General features: G+C 40.8%; 1 protein-coding gene across 18 annotated transcripts in view; it reads left to right on the top strand.

Annotated features, from left to right (window-relative positions):
* The first annotated feature begins 2,368 nt into the window (after positions 1 to 2,368).
* PPFIA2 (PTPRF interacting protein alpha 2) overlaps positions 2,369 to 18,995 on the top strand; it is a 677,893-nt gene continuing 661,266 nt past the window's right edge. For 5 of the 18 annotated variants that reach the window (XM_043966218.1, XM_043966225.1, XM_043966222.1 and 2 more), the window contains exons 1-2: positions 2,372 to 2,944; positions 17,666 to 17,916. In XM_043966218.1, coding sequence (XP_043822153.1) covers positions 17,668 to 17,916 — 249 coding nt within the window. In that variant the 5' untranslated portion in view covers positions 2,372 to 2,944; positions 17,666 to 17,667. Of the gene's footprint in view, positions 2,945 to 3,667; positions 3,911 to 17,665; positions 17,917 to 18,995 lie in introns of those variants that run through there. The other 13 variants (XM_043966226.1, XM_043966223.1, XM_043966221.1 and 10 more) reach the window with 5 other exon arrangements.

Below are 18,995 nucleotides of genomic sequence, written 5' to 3'. Positions count from 1 at the left end.
GTACTCCCAACAAGGAAACTCCCTCTATCAATGCAAATCAACATCAGCTTGGCAAAGTATGATTGAATGTAGAAAGGGAGAATTCTTGTACACAGAGGAGAGAACAGCTTGTTTAAAGGCATTGCAAGAAGACCATAGAGTACCTTAACAGGACAAATGGTTACTGAGTCTAGAAAGATAAGTTAGATCTGGGTCATCAAGGGTTTTATATGCCAAAGAAAGAAGTTTTCATTTAATCCAGGGGATAACAAGGTACCACTTATCCACTCTGTGCCTCATTTTTTCATCTGTAAAACATGATGGTTGGACAAGATAGTCTCTTGGGGGCTCTTCTAGCTCTAAATATACGGTTCTACAAATCACCAGCATGTACAGGAGTCACACAAGAGGGACAGGCATGACTGGGATGACATCTAAATCATCGGAGGAAATCCCTAAATTGATGAGATCACATATAAATTTTTGGTTTGGTATATGAAATGATGTGAAGCAGCATGGATGGCATAGTAGAAAGAGAATTAGTCTCAAAGCCAGAAAGATGCAACTGAGTTCAAGTCCCATTTCTGACACATAACTGGCTCTTTATTCTGGTAAAGTCATTTAAACTCTCAATGATCTATTTAGTTCTCTAAGACTCTCCTTTACAGAGTGATAACCTGCATTTATTGTAGGGATTTTATCATCTGGGAATATTCTATATTAATTAATCCCCAGTTCCCGGCCCTATGCCTATTTGTAATAAAGCCAAAATCAGAAGTGTTGCTTCAGGAAGTCTATAGTTTTCTTCTTCTATTAGTTTTTCCTGTTGATTTATTTTTTATGGTCAAGGTCTTTGAGGTTTCTTCTTTCCAAAATCCTTGGTACTTTCAGTTTCCCCCACCCCTCCCTTATTTTCCTTATTATTCACTTCCTGACTCTTTCCCCTCTGATAATGGTTTCTTTAGGTGCTGTATCTCAAAGCATCTCAGACTCCTCCCACACTGGGCAATTCCCTGTTCACATCTTTAATGACCTGTTCAACTCCCTCTGTTCCTTAGTTCTCTTGACCAGGCACCAGCAATCCAGAGCCTGACCCTTCCTCACCTCCCACTCTCACAGTTAAGTCAGAGCTTTGCTGTGTAGGTACTTCCAGGTTGCCACTTTGGGCAAGTTTTTCCTTCTGAAGGGCTGTGACTGAGACAAGCCATTTAGCCCTAAGCAAAATTCAACAGCCCAAAGCTGGGGTGTCCATGACACTGGAAAGAGGGAGGAGGAATCAAGGTGGAACGGATTCATGTAAGTTTATGTTCTATCCTTGAGTGTGCTAGTACAGCTTAACTTGTAGTAGCATGGGAGGTGGAGAAATTGTGCTAAATGAAGTCAGGGTCAAGTGAGTGTCCATTCTTGTTTCTGTGTGTGTTTTTAAATCTTCTTTTGGATTCTGGGTGTCCTAGACCATGGAGATAGCTGAAGTTGCTTCATCTTTGACAAATAATTTCTGTTTTGGTGAGGTTTGAGAGGTCATGGGGATTAGAGAAAATATATAGTCTTCCATTTTGTTGCTCCTGTGAATCTGAAAAAAGGGAAGATAGTTTTTCTAAAATGTCCCTGAAATCATAGCTCTTCGGACTGTCCCCTGAAGGGTTGTCAGTAAAACCTGTCCCTTGTATTTTCCAAGATCCATACACTAGTTCTTGAAAAGAGCTGTATCTTTAGAAACACAAGATAAGTCTAGTTTAAAGGCATCATTTTTTCATGCCCTTTACATTTTTCTCTTTGTCTCTTACTCCTTATCTCTTAGGAAACTGGGACCCTAGGAATTCAAGTGATTTGTTCAAGGTCACACAGTAAGTGGCAGAAATGGGATTTGAACTTTGTTCTCTGACTCTGGAGTCGGTGTTTTATTTTATTTTATTTTTAAAATTGCACCATTCAATTGCATAAAGTTCTAATCACCAGCACTAGAAGAATGGATGAGCTACTTTGACAGAACTTGTTCTCTAAGTAGGGAAGGTTGCAATTCAGACATTCTCTTCTCACCATCTTCTTTGCTCCCTCTCTGGAATGTGTGCCTGTGTAGTGGGCTAGTGTGGGAAGGAGGAAGACTAGCTAGTGTGCGCATCTGGGAAATGGGGAGGGGGGGGTTGTTGGGGGAAGGGAGTTGGCTGGGGTGGGATGGGGGGAACAAGGCTGGACTGACAATGCTGGTGCTGGAAGTCTTCTGCTTGGAGAGCTGATAACTGCTGTCACGCTCTTCACCGGGTACATCAGCATCGCCAAAGCAATGAATGGAGAAGAGTGCTGGAGCAGTTCCCTGCTGCCACACCCAGACCACAGTTAACCCCAGCTCTTTCCTCCTCCAGCACCGTGGGAAGACAGGCTCCTCCTTCAAGGAGCCACGGTGTGGCATACCGCACGCCTGCCACGGCCTGAGAGAGGTTGGAGGTGGCACCGACCCAGCAGTCCTCGCTTGAAGCAGGGCTCATCTTTCTCCCGGAGGTACCATTGTGTGGGGCACCTCTGGATCCCCGTGAGCTGGGTGCGGGGCGAGGCCAGAGAGGCACTCGCCTTCTTTCCGGCTCTTTTCTCCGCAGGGCTTTCTCCCAGCGCCTTTCGGGGACCGCGGGAGGGCAGGCGAGCGAGGGCGACGTGAGCCCGTGGGAGCCGCCGGCCCGGCCCCTAGCAGCGGCAGCCGCACCAGCAACAACTGCACTCGCGCTGCATCTGGGGAGCAGAGTGTATGTGTGTGGATCTGCGAGAGAGCGCGTGTGCGTGAGGGGGAGAGCAAAGACGTGATTACTTCAGAATTTATTTAAGGGCCGGTGGAAACCACTGCAGCAGCTTCCAGGGGAAGCCCCTGCCCGCCTGAGAGAACGAGGAGGCGCACCGAGAACGAGCAAGGGAAAAGGCGATGCCTTAGCGGCCCCCCAGACCCCAACTTCAGTACAACGCGGGCAGGCAGCAGGTTGGTTGGGGCGGGCCAACTTCTTAGAGTGGTTGGGACTCGTAAGCCTCCCCACGAGGCTTGGGGAGGATAAGTGGGTGTGTGGAGGGGGGGCGGGGGGAGGGCGTGTATCACCTGCCTTTTTGAGCGAGGAGCGCATCTTTTAAGTGCATTAAGATAGAACTTAGAACAAACCTGTACATGATAAGAGGGAGTGGGGGGGGGGGCAGAATTCCTGCCTAGCCTTTTTCACCTGCTGTGGGCTTCCTTTTTTGCTGTTGCTTTGGGGCTTAATGAATGCTCACTAACAACTCCTTTGTGGAGAAGGTGGCTGTTCAGAACCAGGTGGGGCGCTCTTCCTCCCACCACCTCCCCCCATCCTTTTTTAGTGCCAACATTTTAAGGGACACAAGAGTGAGTTTATTCACCTCTAGTGACCCAGACTTGGGGGGTGGGGCGGGGAAGGGAGGGAGATGTAGTCGAGATTTCTGGTCCATTCGATTAAGTTTGGAAAGTCAGGACGCTCCCTCTCCGCCCCTCCCCCCCATCCTCCTCCCTCGCTTGCCTCTTCTTCCAGCTGCAAGCGTGGATGGTGTGGAGGCGGTTGCTCCTGGAAAGGGGCCGCTGGGGCTTTAAGAGCCGCCTCCCCCCCCTCCTCCTCTTGACAATGGTCTGAGCCGAGCTCTGCTTCCCAAAGCAAAATTTGTAATATGCCATTTTTCCGATGGACGCTTCTCCTTTTGGCTGCTGACGGAGAAGGCACGGGAAGATGCCGGGATGCTGTTGCCTCCGTGCCCAGACACTTGCCGGCAAAGCGCTGGGGCCGCGGCTTTCTCTGAGCCACCTTCCTCCTACCCTTGCTAGGGAAACGGTCCAGGAGCGCCCGGCGTGAGCCGCCAACCCCCTCCCCAACCCCCCATCAAGCCGGTGGAGACTGCGGTTGTCATTGATCAATTGAAGGAGCAGACGCCGAAACACAGGCTTTAGGTACTAAATCTCCCTGATAGCTCCGCGCGCTCTTCCTCCTTCTTCCACCCCCCCACCCTGGCCCCACCCCACCCCCAGGGAAGATGTAAGTAATACAGGATTCTGGCAGGCTGGGGGTTCTAGCCCTGCTTATCTTCTTCCCCTTTTCTTTTCCCCCCTTTCCTACTTCCCCTACTTCTTTACCCACGCCCCTCTCCCTGTTCTCCAGGTTGATGCTTGGTGGTGAATTTTAGTGTGGGGATCGGATCGTGAAGTCAACTTCTGGGTGGGGGGGGTGTGGCCGCTGGGTTTGATGTCCGGGGGAGTTCGAGAGGGAAAGGGACTGGCCCAGTGAGTATTAGGACATATGCAAATCACTAGGTGAAAAAAGTGAGAGATGCTACGCTTGGAAGTGACAGTCTTCTCTCCTGGAAGACGTCAAAGAGTTAAGTAGGAGGGGGAATATGCATGTAATGCCACTCAGACAATGGCAAAGATTCTCGCTGAATTACTCACTCCCGGTAGGTTAACTGAGGTGGAGCCCATGGGGTTCTTAAGAATAAACCATTGCAGTAGAAACTCATCCTTACCAATAACTACCTCCTTGCCTTTCATGAGTTTTACATTCTGAGGAGCTATTGGGATAGAAAGATTCAATGACATCCATCAAGGAGTTTAAGTCTTTGTAGTCTATCACATCTGAATAGGTACTCCTTGGATTGCTTGAGATGGACAGAAAACAATTGCTTTCCATCCTAAAAGTCCTGGAGCCTGGAGTCCAGCTGGCATCCAAAACTTATTTGGAGACCAGAGGGTTTTGAAAGGCAGTCAAGGTTATGGTCAGAAGAACATTTTCCTGGTTTCCCATTTTTGAGAAATTGAAATTCTTCAAGACCAATTCAAGCACCAGTCACTAACCTAAAGTATCTACATTTATTTTTCTGCCTCCGCAGCCCCCCCCCCTTCCCCAGTGAAGGATATCTCTAACTCCCGAATTTGACCTAAGAGTTATCTAGGGAAAGTGCTACCAAATAGATTGTTATACTATATTCAGCTCAGGCAAATTTTAAACATGTCCTTTCCTGCTGTCCAAGAGTAAACTTGCATTTTTTTTCATATTTGACAATATATGTTTGAAAGCCATAGGTAATATGATGAGGAGGGTGTGGGGAATCCCAACAAGCCATGAAAATTCCTTCATTGGTCATCCATTCTGCAATGAAGTGTTTAAATTGTTCGATCTATCTAAATGGATAAACTGCCTATAAAAAAAGAGAGGCATGTGTTCAGGGAACATTGAAAGTGGAGTTTCAAATGATGACATTCATTAGAATGAAATTGGGTGCTGATATATTAACTGGAGCTTAGACTTAGAAGTGGTGCTTTTTTGGGGGGGGATGGCATAGTCTTTTAAACAATCCTTCCCCCTTTTTTTAGTAGCTAATTTATTGCATTTTTAAAGAACAGGACTTTAAATGAATTGGAACAAGGTTTTGGTTGCTATTGTTATGTATGTGTGTGTCTTCTTCATTTCAGAATGATCTATTCTGAGAACAGCATGTTTTTACTGGTTTTCAGTTTCAGGTGGAATTCTTTAGAATCTTTTAGTTATCCCAAAATTTTAGGGAAGTAAACATAAGATTTATTCATTTTATCTTGCAAGTAATCAGTAATGGTGGCATGTTGATATTTCTGAGTAGGGGTTGCTGGCATAGTTATTGGAACTAATGTTTCATCACAGAGGCAAAATGAGCCAGGAAGAATTTGTATCACCTTTTTTTGTAGTGTGGTGTTAGGCTTCCTTGCTCATGAGAAAACCTTTTGGTTGAGAAAGTCAGAGGCTAGCTTTATGTTGGTAAGTCTAAAAGTTGTTTAGTTTTAGAATGGCCCTAATACAATTGAGCCAGCATTTTTCTTAAAAGTCTTATAGTATGTGGGATAAAGCACTGGCCCTGGATTCAGGAGGACCTGAGTTCAAATCCAGCCCAGACACTTGACACTTACTAGCTGTGTGGCCCTGGGCAAATCACTTAACCCTCATTGCCCCTCCCCACCAAAAGTCTTATAGTATATTGAGAAGGTTAAGATTGATCCTGTTTCATTTTCCTAGTGTTCCTACTCTTGCTTGGAAATTTGCCTCAGTTTACCTTCCTGTTAAATTTCTTTCTTTTTTTGGCCAGGCAATGAATCTTGAATCCAGGGCTGGTGCTTTACCCACTGTGCCACCTAGCTGCCCCCTTTCTGTTGAATTTCAATCACAACAATCTAAAGGAATGATCTGTAATTTTATTACACCACTTAGTTCTCTTTAGATTAGTTTTAGTTAAAATAATTGGAGGAATGATCAAGTTTAATAATGTGCTTTTTGAAGTAGGTATTGACTTAGATAATAGTATAAAAAACTTTTATGTCTCTCCAATCTTTCAACTAAGGAGCAACTTTAGTAAGCAATTCAATTGTTCCCCCCACCCCTAGTAGATGCTGTCAAAGCATTATAATTTTCTGTGGCCTGAGATTTGGTTTTGACTTTAAGTACTAGAAAGAAAGCAATATGGGTTTCTTAGGATTGTTTTTGCGACTGGCACAGCTGTTTGGTGTATTCATTTCATGCATGGCATGTGTGCTAATAGTTTTTGCATATTTAACTGTCACATCCCATGTATTCCTATTTCTTAATAATTTCATAAAGCAAATTTTGAAGGCACTTATCCATTCTTTATTCTGTTCTCTGATAATTTCTGATAGCAGGTAAAGATGAGAATAATTCAGAATGCTGTCTTCTTACCCATTGGGCATTGTCAAGTAGTTGAAGAATAAAGTGCCCTTTGTTAGAGCTTTGCTAAAAGCAGCATGATGCATTATTGAAAGTTATAACCTAGAGTCAGGAAGACCTGAGTTCAAATTCTACCATTGACTTTATCTGCATAAATATGGACAACTGATTTAGCATATCTGTGAATCTTAGATGACTCTGAAACTAAATACTATGGTACAGACCAATATATGGTTGATATTTCTGGAAGGAATTCCCCAAGTAAGTTATTTAATGCATAAAAATGATCATCAAAACTTATATATATGCAATCATTTTTTAAAGTATGGAGAATAATAAAGATAGCACACAAAAATGCCCATTTAAAAAGAATTTTAAAAGAAACATAACAAGCTGTAAGAGTAGTTTTAAGGACATAAGACCCTATTAATACATCCTTACTCTGACACTTGCTACCTGGAAAAAGGGACTTGTAAGCCTCAGTTTCCTCATCTGTGAAATGGGAATCCAGTATTCACATTATTACAGGATTTCAGTGAGGAAAGTATTTGTAATTATTAATTCACTGTGTAAATGTGAGATGTTATTGTAGGTAATAACTTTTTTTTTCACTTTCTCCCATGCTGGTACATTAAAAAAATTGGCATCTTTCTCTTTGTGTGAAAACTCTGACTTCTTTAAAGTTATGAAGAATTAGCTTTATGCTTCTCTCTTCACTGATGGTGGATCAGTAATTTCTATCTCTATTTATCTAATGTGCCCCAAAAGTTTTAGTGAAGTTTAAATATACTAATATTTAGTAGCTTCTAAACATTGGTATCTTAAAACCACACTAAGACTTTTGGGTTATGCTGTCACCATGTATTATAGTGGTCACTTTGATTTAGTTCAAAATGAAGGAATGTTTGTTTTCCCCGATGGATCTGTATTCTCCTTAGTGAATCAGGACAGTTCAGAAATGTAAGATGTTATGTATGGAACTGGGAAGGACGTTTCAGGACATCTAGTTTAACCCTCTCATTTAAGAGATGAAGAAACTGAGTTCATGAAAATTTAAAAGGCTTGTCCAAGATTCTACAGGTAAGTAAGTAAGTGGCAGGGCCAAGATTTTGAACGTGGGTCCTCTGACTCCAACTCCAGCTTCCTTTCTTCATTCTGACCAATCCAGTCACAGGCAATTTCATTTCTCTCACTAATAACCCAATTTTTAGAAAGGAATGATAAAATAAGTAACTAGTGTCAAATCTTTGGAGGCTGACCTCCTTCCTTTTCAAGAAGATGACCTGAAAGAAATGACACCTAAGAGAGACTATTTTGATAGAATGATGAACCGATCTTGTAGTTTTAAATCAGAGGGTAGTATTAAAATAGTTAGACCAGGTTTTACTATACCAAAATTCCAAAGTACTGACTGTTAGCAATTTATACTTTTGGGCAATGGAAGAACATAAAAAATCATGTAACAAATGGGAAATTATAGAAGATTAAAGATTTGGTGAAGAGTTCTAAAAGCTTTCATGACCTCTGTCAATAATGGCTGTTGGGTTTTACCCTAAAGCATGGTGATAAAAGCATGGGATCTAGACTCAATAGTCCAGGGTTCAAATCTTGACTCTGGCTCTTAGTTCTTATGTAACATTGGACCAGTCACTTAATGACTCTGAACTTCATTTTCCTCATCTACAAAATAAGGGGATTAGATTAGGTGATCTGTAAAGTTCCTTTGGCTAGAGAAGGAAATGGCAAACCACTGAAGTATCTTGGCTGAGAAAAGTACAAATGGGGTCATGAAGAGTCAAACAAAACTGAGAAATGACTTAAAGACAAAATCCCTTTGAGTTCAAAATTTTTGATCCCATGAAATTATGCAACAACTAAAAATAGGTTGTCATAGCCAAATTCGTACCAGGAAGCATTTCCCCTCCATTGTCAATTTGCCTTTAAATTTATTCTTCTTATGCCAAAAAATAAAGTCCTATTCTCATGCCTTATCACGATGTAGAGGTGACTTTGTACTGTCAAAGGCTATGCCAAAAGGGCAGTATCTGTGCCAGACATTACCAAGCTAGACAGGCTTTGAATTATGAACCATGTGATAGACTGAGAAACTACCATCTTCACATAAGGTTGACTAAATACAGTTCTGTTTTGTTTTGTTTTTTTGCCAGGAGGCTTGACCACTGGGCAATGATTTTTTTTCTTAGTGAGGTGAGGGCAGCAACTCTCAAAAGCTTTGTCTCTTCCAGTGTGGAGAGTTTGTGATCTGTAACAGTAAGAGAAATACAAACTGATTAAAGCACTGAATTATTTGAATAGTATGTCGATATGATGGTGATTTGAAACTGATTTCAATAATTATGGATTAAATGCCCACTAAGTGTGAAACAGTGTGCTAAAGAAAAAGGTGTTATAGGTAATGAAATTTATAGCCTCGGGGTTCTAACAACTTAACTGGGGGGATAAGAAAGATAAACGAATAAAAATGCTAAAAGGTATATATGGTAAGTGCAAAGGAGAGCAACAGGTGATTTATATTACAAGCAGTGTGATGAAGGAGAGCACATTCACCTGGGGAGGAATTGCATAAGGGGAGACACCTGGAGTTGGTGAAATGGTAGCTCCTGATCTGGGGACTAATGGAATGGAATTAAACAGGTCAAGGTATGGAGGAAGACATTCATTAGAGCAACGTTGTAGAGGTCAGAGGGAGAATACAGTGAGAAAAGAAATAGTGAGTGGTCTACTTTAGCTCAGCTATAGAGTAGTGAAAGAGAAGTAATAGGGGATGGGAATAGAAAAAGACAGGTTTGGGAATTCTTTGAATGTCAGGATAAAGGAGTTTAGTGCTTTGCTCAGTAGACAATGGGGATCCGTTGAAGGTTTTTGAGGAGAGTGTCTTGAGCAGAGCTCAGATGTATAAGGTCCTTTAAGTTTTGTCAAAGTACTTTGCATCCATTATCTTATTCAAAAGCTTACCCTGATTGTGATCAGAGGAGAGGAGTTAGAGGAAAAAGACATGTTAGGAAGCTATAGAGTCCAGGGCAAAGGTGATGAGGAAAAGAACTACATCATGTGGTTTCTGTTGAAAATAAAAAGGAGGTGATAGATGAGAGAAAATTATAGAAGTAAAATTAAAATGACAGAGAGAAATATAGCCTAATTCAGGATTTCTGCTATCTGGTAGTTTATTACTGGTAGAGAAAAATGTGAAGTTAATAGATAAAATATTATCATTTATGTCATTGACTTTTTGGAACATTTAGGGAAGTTAGATTGTATGGATGTAGAGTACATGGCATGGTGGAGTAGAGACTGAGCATTAGGCTGGAAGCCGGGAGCCCAACGCTGCCACTAAGCTGTGTAACCCTGCAAAGAAAGGTCAACTCTTAGGGATGTAAAAAGTCTGAATGTTGGAGTTTGGAATGCTTAATCTTCTAAGATACTTCAGCTCTCCAGTCCTATGCTTCTGTGTGCCAGACAGGAAACCAAAAGCTTTTATCTTGTAATTCCAATGTAACAATCCAAAAAAATGTCTACCTTTATTTTCCTTATAGAGTTTATGTCCAAGTGTATCTATACCATTTACTGAGTATCTGTCAATCCAAAGAACATTTATCAAGTTTCTGTTTTGTTCAGGGCACTATGTTAAGTGGTAAGATATTGAAATGAAAAATAAAGTAGTCCCTGTCCTCAGGGAGTGTACCATCTAATGAGGAGAATATAAGATAAGGCCTATAAATAACTAAATATGCCAGAAAGTTGACTGTTACAAGGTAGAGAGCAAGTGCTATAGAATCTTTAGGGAGAGAAGTCCCACCCACCTTAGTCTCCTCCCCTCTCCCTCCCTCTGTCCTTCCTCTCTCTCCTATGCTCCCATGTATAACATACATATAGATAAATTTCTGCATTATATGTATCTATGTATGTCTATAAATGAAACCTCTCTCTGTCTCTTCCCTCTCCCCCTCCCTCTCCCCCTCCCCCTCCCCCTCCCTCTCCCTCTCCCTCTCCCTCTCCCCCTCCCTCTCCTTCTCCCTCTCCCTCCCCTTAGGACCAGATATAAAGAAAATAAATGGTGAAAAATGGCAAGTGAATGAGACCGAGAAGGACCAGTGCATATATATGTGTGTGTATACACACACACACACACACAAGGTGGGAGGGGGGTGATGGGAGAAGCAAAATCAGGAATTCTTTCATAAATAAGGGAGGATTGGCCTATGAAGGAAGAGAAGTATTTCTACAGTTAAAGATGTGCTTTTTTTTCCAGGCATGGGAGAACGACTTGTGGGAATATAACTCAGAATATAATTGGAGGCAGCTAGTTGACAAGGTAAATAGAGAGCTGGGCCTAAAGTCAAAAAGACCTGAGTTCAAATTCAGCCTCAGATCCTTACTAGCTGTGTGACCCTGGACGAGTTGTATACTTTCTGTTTACCTAAATTTCCTCAAATAGAACATAGGGCTAACAATACCACCTACCTCCCAGGGTTGTTGTGAGGTTCAAATGAGAGAATGATTGTAAAGGGCTTAGCTCAGTGCTTGGAATATCATAGAAGCTTAACAAATGCTTGTTTCTTCCCCTCATTCTTTTGTTGATCATTCTATGAAATTTGGTGCTAGTTGACTACCCCATCTTTCTTGGTATATGTTCTTTCTTCAACTACCATGATACTGTCCTCTTTCTGTATTGGGACCCACTCTCATTCAGTTGTTGTTCAGTAGTTTCAGTTGTTTCTGATTCTTCATGACCCCATTTGGAGTTTACTTGGAAAAGATATTAGAGTGGTTTTCCATTTCCTTCTCCAGCTCATTTTACTGATGAGGAAACTGAGGCAAACATGGTAAAGTTACTTGACCAGGGTCACACAGCTGCCAAGTATCTTTGACCAGATTTGAACTCAAGAAAATGAATCATCCTGACTCCAGGCCTGACTCTCTTTCTACTGTGCCACCTGGTTGCCCTTCATTCATTAGCTTTTTTAAGCACATAGTAGGTGTCTAATAAATCCTTGTTTCATTGTTCTCTTCCTGCCTCCCTCTTTCTCTTGCTCTTTTTCTTCCTTCTTTCCTTCCAGAGGGAAGAATTAGTTCCAAGCACAACAATTTGTTCAGTTTGGTTGGGACACAGAGTACACCGAAAGGTATTGTTGTATGAAAGCAAAAGGAGCTTTGACCCAGATTGTATTGTAGAAGAGTTTTTTGTTTTTTGTTTTTGTTTTTTTTTAGTGAGGCAATTGGGGTTAAGTGACTTGCCCAGGGTCACACAGCTAGTAAGTGTTAAGTGTCTGAGGCTGGATTTGAACTCAGGTACTCCTGACTCCAGGGCCGGTGCTCTATCCACTGTGCCACCTAGCTGCCCCTATAGAAGGTTTTTTGCTATTAGTTTTCATAGTTTGTATTTTTATTCTATAGCAACAAGGAGCCAGGGAAAGTTTTTTTAGAAGAGTTAATACCTAACGGTTATTTTGGCAACATAGTCAAAAGTAGTTTGGAATTGTAGAGAATGGAGGCAAGGAAAACAATTAGGATTTAATCACAATCACCTTTGACAGGTAAGGTTCTGTTCCAGGATGGCATCACTGTAACTAAAGAGGAGACGATGTGTGAGAATTTGCCAAGGAAGAATCAACAGGACCTTCCCAGTGATTAGGTGTTCATGGTGTCAGAAGGAAGAGTCAGACGCCTCCATTCAGGGGAAAAAGTAGGCCAGCCATGTTCACCGATAAGGTTTTTTTTTTAAGTGAGGGAATTGGGGTTAAGTGACTTGCCCAGGGTCACACAGCTAGTAAGTGGTAAGTGTCTGAGGTCAGATTTGAACTCAGGTACTCCTGACTCCAGGGCCACCTAGCTGCCCCTGATAAGTTTTTATAGTGAGATAAACATGGTATTTGAACCTTTGGTCACAATGAGAGGTGACCTTTAAGGACAAAAAACATAGGGAATAAATGATGAAAAAATTGCAAGTGAATGAGACTTAAAAGGATCAGTCCCTACGTACACACACATACATATATGTGCATGTATGTGTATATATATGTATATGTGTTTATGTGCATGTTGTGCATGTTTTTATTTGTATGTATCTGTGTGTGTGTGTGTGTATATGTATGTATAAAGAGAGAAGGAGAGAGAGAAGAGTATCATGATAGATAAACAAGAGTATATCTAGAGAGCTAGAGAAATGAGGTAGTCCTCCACTGCCAAGTTTCATAGAATGGTGAAGGAAGGGAGGAAATAAGCATTTGCTAAGCACCTAGGTTTTTCTAGGCACCGTGCTAAACACTTTATAATTGTTATCCCATTTAATATTCACAACAACCCTAGGAAATAGAGTGCTATTGTGCTCCTTTTCCAGATGAGTAAGTTGAGGCAAGCAGAGGTTAAATGACTAGCCTAGGGTCACACAGTAAGTATATCAGGTTGAGAAAATGTGTTTAAAGGAGAGGAGTTTTGACCATATTTTCAAACAGAAAGAGTTGAACTACTCAACTTTTGTTTATACTATGCTTATATTTAATTTTCCAAAGGCAACCATTTCTATATTGGGAAGGACAGAATGGGAATTGATAGCAGTGAAAATGAAATATAGTTGAAGATTTAAGAATGTGAACTCCTTGAGGACAGGGATTGTTTGTTTTGCCTTAGTAATTAGAACACTGTTCAGGCACATAGTAGGTACTTAATACATACTTGTTAATGGAGACACTGTATCTTACTACTGCAGTGAATTCAAGTCGACAGACTAAGAAGATTTGGTTGGCCAAGTTAATTGCTCAGCCACTGAAAGAATCTTTGAAAAGGCATGGAGGTTGGAAGTTAGGTGGCAAAGTGGAAAAAGCATCAGCCCTTGATTCAGGAGGACCTGAGTTCAAATCTGGCCTCAGACAATTGACACTTACTAGCTATGTGACCCTGGGCAAGTCACTTAACCCCAATTGCCTCACCAAAATAAAAGAAAGAAAGAAAGAAAAGTCATGGAGGATGAATGAATAGAAATATAAATGTAAATATAAATACACATATGTGTATGTATATGTGTGTATCTATGTAGGTGTGAATATATATATATAAGTGCACTTGTGTACACACATATATACATCTATAAATAAACACATGTATATGCGTATACATATATGCATATGTATACGCATATACATGAGCTATAAAACTGAAGAAAAATTTTACCTTGATTTTTAAGAAAATAGCAGGGAGATAGGTAGAGTCTGTAATTGATAGATAAATGAGCTTTACTTCTCCCCTAGCCAAAATCTAGAACAATACATTAAGGGAACGAGCACTTAAGAGTACAGTGATCACTAAAAGATAGCATGACATTTATTAAAGACAAACAAAAACATTTCATCCTTAATTTTCCTTTTCTGAGAGGGTAATTGGATGTGTAGATCAATGGAGTGTTATTGGCTTAGTATGTATAGATGAACGCTTTGTGAGACTGGTTAGCATCAGTGGGCCATGGTCAACTTGGGGGGTTGGCGGTGTGCTAGTTAACATTTTTTTCATGACTTTGATAAAAGAATATATAGCTTGGGTTTCAGATTTGCAAATGACATTAAGTTTGGTGATAAATAGGATGACTGAATCCACATCCATAAGAAACTTGTTGGGCTAGAATAATGCAACAAAGGAAATAAGGTCAAAATTGATAATTATCAGTATAAAATGACACTGAGATGAAAGTAATATCACCGGTACAGAATGAGAGAAGTGTGGAAGTGGAGACAATAGCTCTTATGAAAAATACCTAGGGATTTGAGAGGTGCAACACCAACATATGGATAGTGTGACATGGCATATAGAATAAGGGAGATGATGTTCCTGCAATATTCTGACCTAGTCAAGCCATATCTTGAGTACATTTTAGGAGAGACAAGAGAACTGTATTATGTCTGTGAGAAGATGATCAAGATTGTGAGAGGAGAGAAGAATTTACTTTAAAATCTATTTAGGGCAGTTAGGTGGCACAGTAGATAAAGCACCAGCCCTGGATTCAGGAGTACCAGTGACTTGACACTTACTCCCTGTGTGACCCTAGGCAAGTCACTTAACCCCAATTGCCTCAACAACAACAACAACAAAAAAGAAAGAAAGAAAGGTCTCTTTACTTAGAGGTGATATGGCACAGTGCAGTTTGTGTTCAAATCTTGTTTTCCTTATTACCTGTGTGGCCTTTAAAATTTTTTGTTTGTAAATATAAACACAATATCCCTTCTTTTTTAAAAATTATATATTTACTGTCAATTGAAAAATTGAGTTCTGAATTCTTTCCTTCTCTACCATCCCTTCCCCACCCATTGTGAAGGCAAGAAATATGTCACTTATACATGTGAAATCACACAAAACATATTTCCATATTAGCCATGTTGCAAAAAAGCAAGAAGAAAAAAAAAGAAAGTGAAAAAATTATGCTTCATTTTGCATCGGATCTTTCTCTGGAGGTGGATAGCATTTTTCAACATGAGTCCTTTGGAATTGTCTTGGATCATTGTACTGTTGAGAAGACCTAACTCCTGCACAATTGATCATCATAAAATACTGCTGTTCCAGTGTACAATATTCTCCTGGTTCTGTTCGCTTTACATCAATTCATATAAGTTTTATCAGCTTTTTTTTTCTAGAACCATCCTGTTTATCATTTCTTATGGCACAATAGAATTCCATCATAATCATATACCACAACTTCTTCAGTGATTCCCCAGCTTATGGGTATCCCCTCAATTTCCAATTCTTTGCCACCACACATCACTCACTCTCTCTCTCTCTCTCTCTCTCTCTCTCTCTCTCTCTCTCTCTCTCTCTCTCTCTCACACACACACACACACACACACACACACACACACACACACACACCTTCTGTAAAAGGTTTTTGTACTTATAGGTCCTTTACCTTTTTGTTTGATATATTTGGGATACAGATCCAGCAGTGGTATTGCTGGGTCAAAGTATATTCACAGTTTTATACAACTTAAGGCATAATTCTAATTTGCTCTCCAGAATGGGTGGATCAGTTCACATCTCCACCAACAATGCATTACTGCCCCAGTTTTCCCACATCCCCACCAACATTTTTATTTTTCTTTTCTGTTGTATTAGCCAATCTGATAGATGGGTGAGGTGGTACCTCAAAGTTATTTTAATTTGCATTTCTCTAATCAGCAGTGATTTAGAGTGTTCTATTTTTTTTTTTTTACTTTAAAATTTTAAGGGGGCAGCTAGGTGTCGCAGTGGACAAAGCACCGTCCCTGGATTCAGGAGGACCCGAGTTCAAATCGAGCCTCAAACACTTAACACTTCCTAGCTTTGTGACCCTAGGCAAGACACTTAACCCTCATTGCGCCCCATGCCCTAAGACACACACACAAAATTAGAATAATTTCTTTTTTTCCTCATGTAATAGACATTTTTATTTAAAGTTTTGAGTTCCAAATTCGATCACTTCTTTCCCTCTCCTCCTCTCCTCTCCTCCCTCCCTGAGGTGGTAAGCATTCAGATATAGGTTATATACATGTGCAATTATATAAAACATTACCACATTAGTCATTTTGTATAAGAAAATGAATAAAAGAAAGAAAGTGAAAAACAGCATGCTTTAGTCTGTGTTCAGTCAATATCAGTCAATATCATTTCTTTCTTTGAAGGTGGATAGTATGATTCATCATTAGTCCTTTGGGATTGTCAGATCACTGTATTGCTGAGAATAGTTAAGTCATTCACAGTTCTTCATCAAACAATATTTCTTACTAGCTGTGTGAACTTTGGCAAGTCACTTAACCCTCATTGCCTCACAAAACAAAAACCATATTTGTTACTGTGTACAACATTCTCCTGATTCTGCTCACTTCTCTTTATATCAGTTCATATAGATCTTTCCAAGCCTTTCTGAAATCATCCTGCTTGTCATTTCTTATAGCACAATAATATTCCATGACTATCACATGCCACAGCTTGTTTAGCCATTCACTAAATAATGGTCATTCCTTTGATTTCCAATTCTTAGCCACCATAAAAAGAATTGCCAGGAATATTTTTTGGCAAATAGGTATTTTTGTCTTTTGGGGGGGGATGTCTTTTTTTTCCCGGCAATGAGGGTTCAGTGACTTGCCCAGGGTCACACAGCTAGTAAGTGTCAAGTGTCTAAGGCCAGATTTGAACTCGGGTCTTCCTGAGTCCAGGGCCGGTGCTTTATCCACTGTACTACCTAGCAGCCCCCTTTGGGATGTCTTTGGGATATAAACCTAGCAGTGGTATTCCTGGATCAAAGGGTCTGCACAGTTCTATAGCTCTTTAGGCATCATTCCAAATTGCTCTCCAGAATGGATAGATCTATTCACAATTCCACTAATAGTGGTTTAGCATCCCAGTTTTCCCACATCCCCTCCAACATCCAATATTTTCCTTTTTTGTTAGTTTTGCCACTCTGACAGGTGTGAGGTAATGCTGCAGTTGTTTTAATTTGCATTTCTCTGATCAATAGTGATTTAGAGCAATTTTTCATGTGATTATAGATAGCTTTGATTCCTTCTTCTGAAAACTGTTCATATCTGGGTGGTCTTGAGAAAGTCATTTTATACTCTCTAGACAAGCTACTTCATATATAAAATGGGGGAGTTGGGACTAGATGATTTTGAATGTCCCTTCTAGCTCTCAATAGTATGTGCAGGGTGATGGGGATTCATTGTAGAACACTTTTCAGAAGCAGTGCAATTTGAAACTGTCTTTTAGAGGTAGTTAGGTACTCATGTTAGCTAAAGAGACCAAACTGGAGGGAATGATGCATACCAGGTCTCAGAAGTAACAATGCTGCAAGTTCAACTTCTTGACTTCTATAGAGATGAAGATCTCAGTAGGGTAACATTGAACATTAAAACTGTTGAAGTAAGAAAGGCCAGCCCTTGAAAGGGCAGAATCATACATGTCAAAGAGCCCGTGTATCACAATGATGCTCTTTTTACTAACCTTTCCTTTCCATTCCTTTCTTTAAGCAATGATGTGTGAGGTGATGCCCACGATAAACGAGGACACCCCAATGAGTCAAAGGGGGTCCCAAAGTAGTGGCTCGGACTCGGATTCCCATTTTGAGCAGCTGATGGTGAATATGCTAGATGAAAGGGATCGCCTTCTGGAAACCCTCCGAGAGACACAGGAAAGCTTGTCACTCGCACAGCAAAGACTTCAGGATGTCATCTATGATAGAGACTCACTCCAGCGACAGCTTAATTCAACCATTCCACAGGTATTCTTCTATCGTATGTTCATATTGCACTGCAGTAGAAAATTCAACAAGATTTATGTCAGTCCCATCGGTATAAATGCTACCTTTTGCTCTTCCTGCCATTCATTCTAACCCCTCAAATTGTGGGGGCAGGGGAGGGAGGGGTGTTGGTTGGGAAAGAAATAGCAAGGGGAAAATCTACATAATGTATTAAGATAAATTGAATAGAAAAAAGGTAAAATCCCATACATGGAGTACAAAACATCAGCTATATGAGTATAAGATTGAGAACATATCATAAACATCATGTAAAAAAAGCTTTGGTCTTAGTGGATTACAAACTCCTAAGTTAGTGGCATGGCGATATTCCCAATCAAGATTATTGTCATTTTGGAGCACATTAAGAGACACATAATCCTCAGAACTCTGGAAATGATCATTCCACTGTATTCTCCTCTGATCGTAGCACATCTGGGCATTGTGGTCTTTTCTGGGCACAACATTTTAAGGAGGGTATTGGCAGTATGAAGAACATCTATAGAAAGGGGAATGGGGGTGGTGGTGGTGATGATGGGGTGAGAGGGAGGGGAGGGAGGGAGAGAGAGAGAGAGAATGAATGAGAATGGGAATGAGAATAGCAGTTTCCAAGTATCTGAACAGGTTTCATGCAAAAGAGGGACCACAGCTGGGCTTAGATCACAAAACTAACAAAAACTTAAAGAGGCAATGTAGGCTAATTATAAAATGGGAAGAAAATTCTAAGAATTAAAGCTGTCCCCAAGTGCAATGTATTGCCTTGGGAGATAGTGGTTCTATTCTCCCTAAATGTTTTCAAGTGGAGACTTGGTGATGCTTCTCAGGTATGTGGTAGAAAACACTTCTGTTGAGATAATGGTTGGACTAGAGGGCCACTGGGGTCCTTTGCAACTCTTAGAATAGGTGATATCATTCAGAAGTAAATAGGTGGGGCAGCTAGGTGGCGCAGTGGATAACGCACCGGCCCTGGATTCAGGAGTACCTGAGTTCAAATCCAGCCTCAGACACTTAACAATTACTAGCCGTGTGACCCTGGGCAAGTCACTTAACCCCAATTGCCTTAC

This window comes from Dromiciops gliroides, chromosome 5, assembly GCF_019393635.1.
Source record: "Dromiciops gliroides isolate mDroGli1 chromosome 5, mDroGli1.pri, whole genome shotgun sequence".
In the NCBI taxonomy this organism is placed as follows: domain Eukaryota; kingdom Metazoa; phylum Chordata; class Mammalia; order Microbiotheria; family Microbiotheriidae; genus Dromiciops; species Dromiciops gliroides.
The sequence above is the reverse complement of the archived record's forward strand: the minus strand, read 5'-3'. Positions and strand labels throughout refer to the sequence as shown.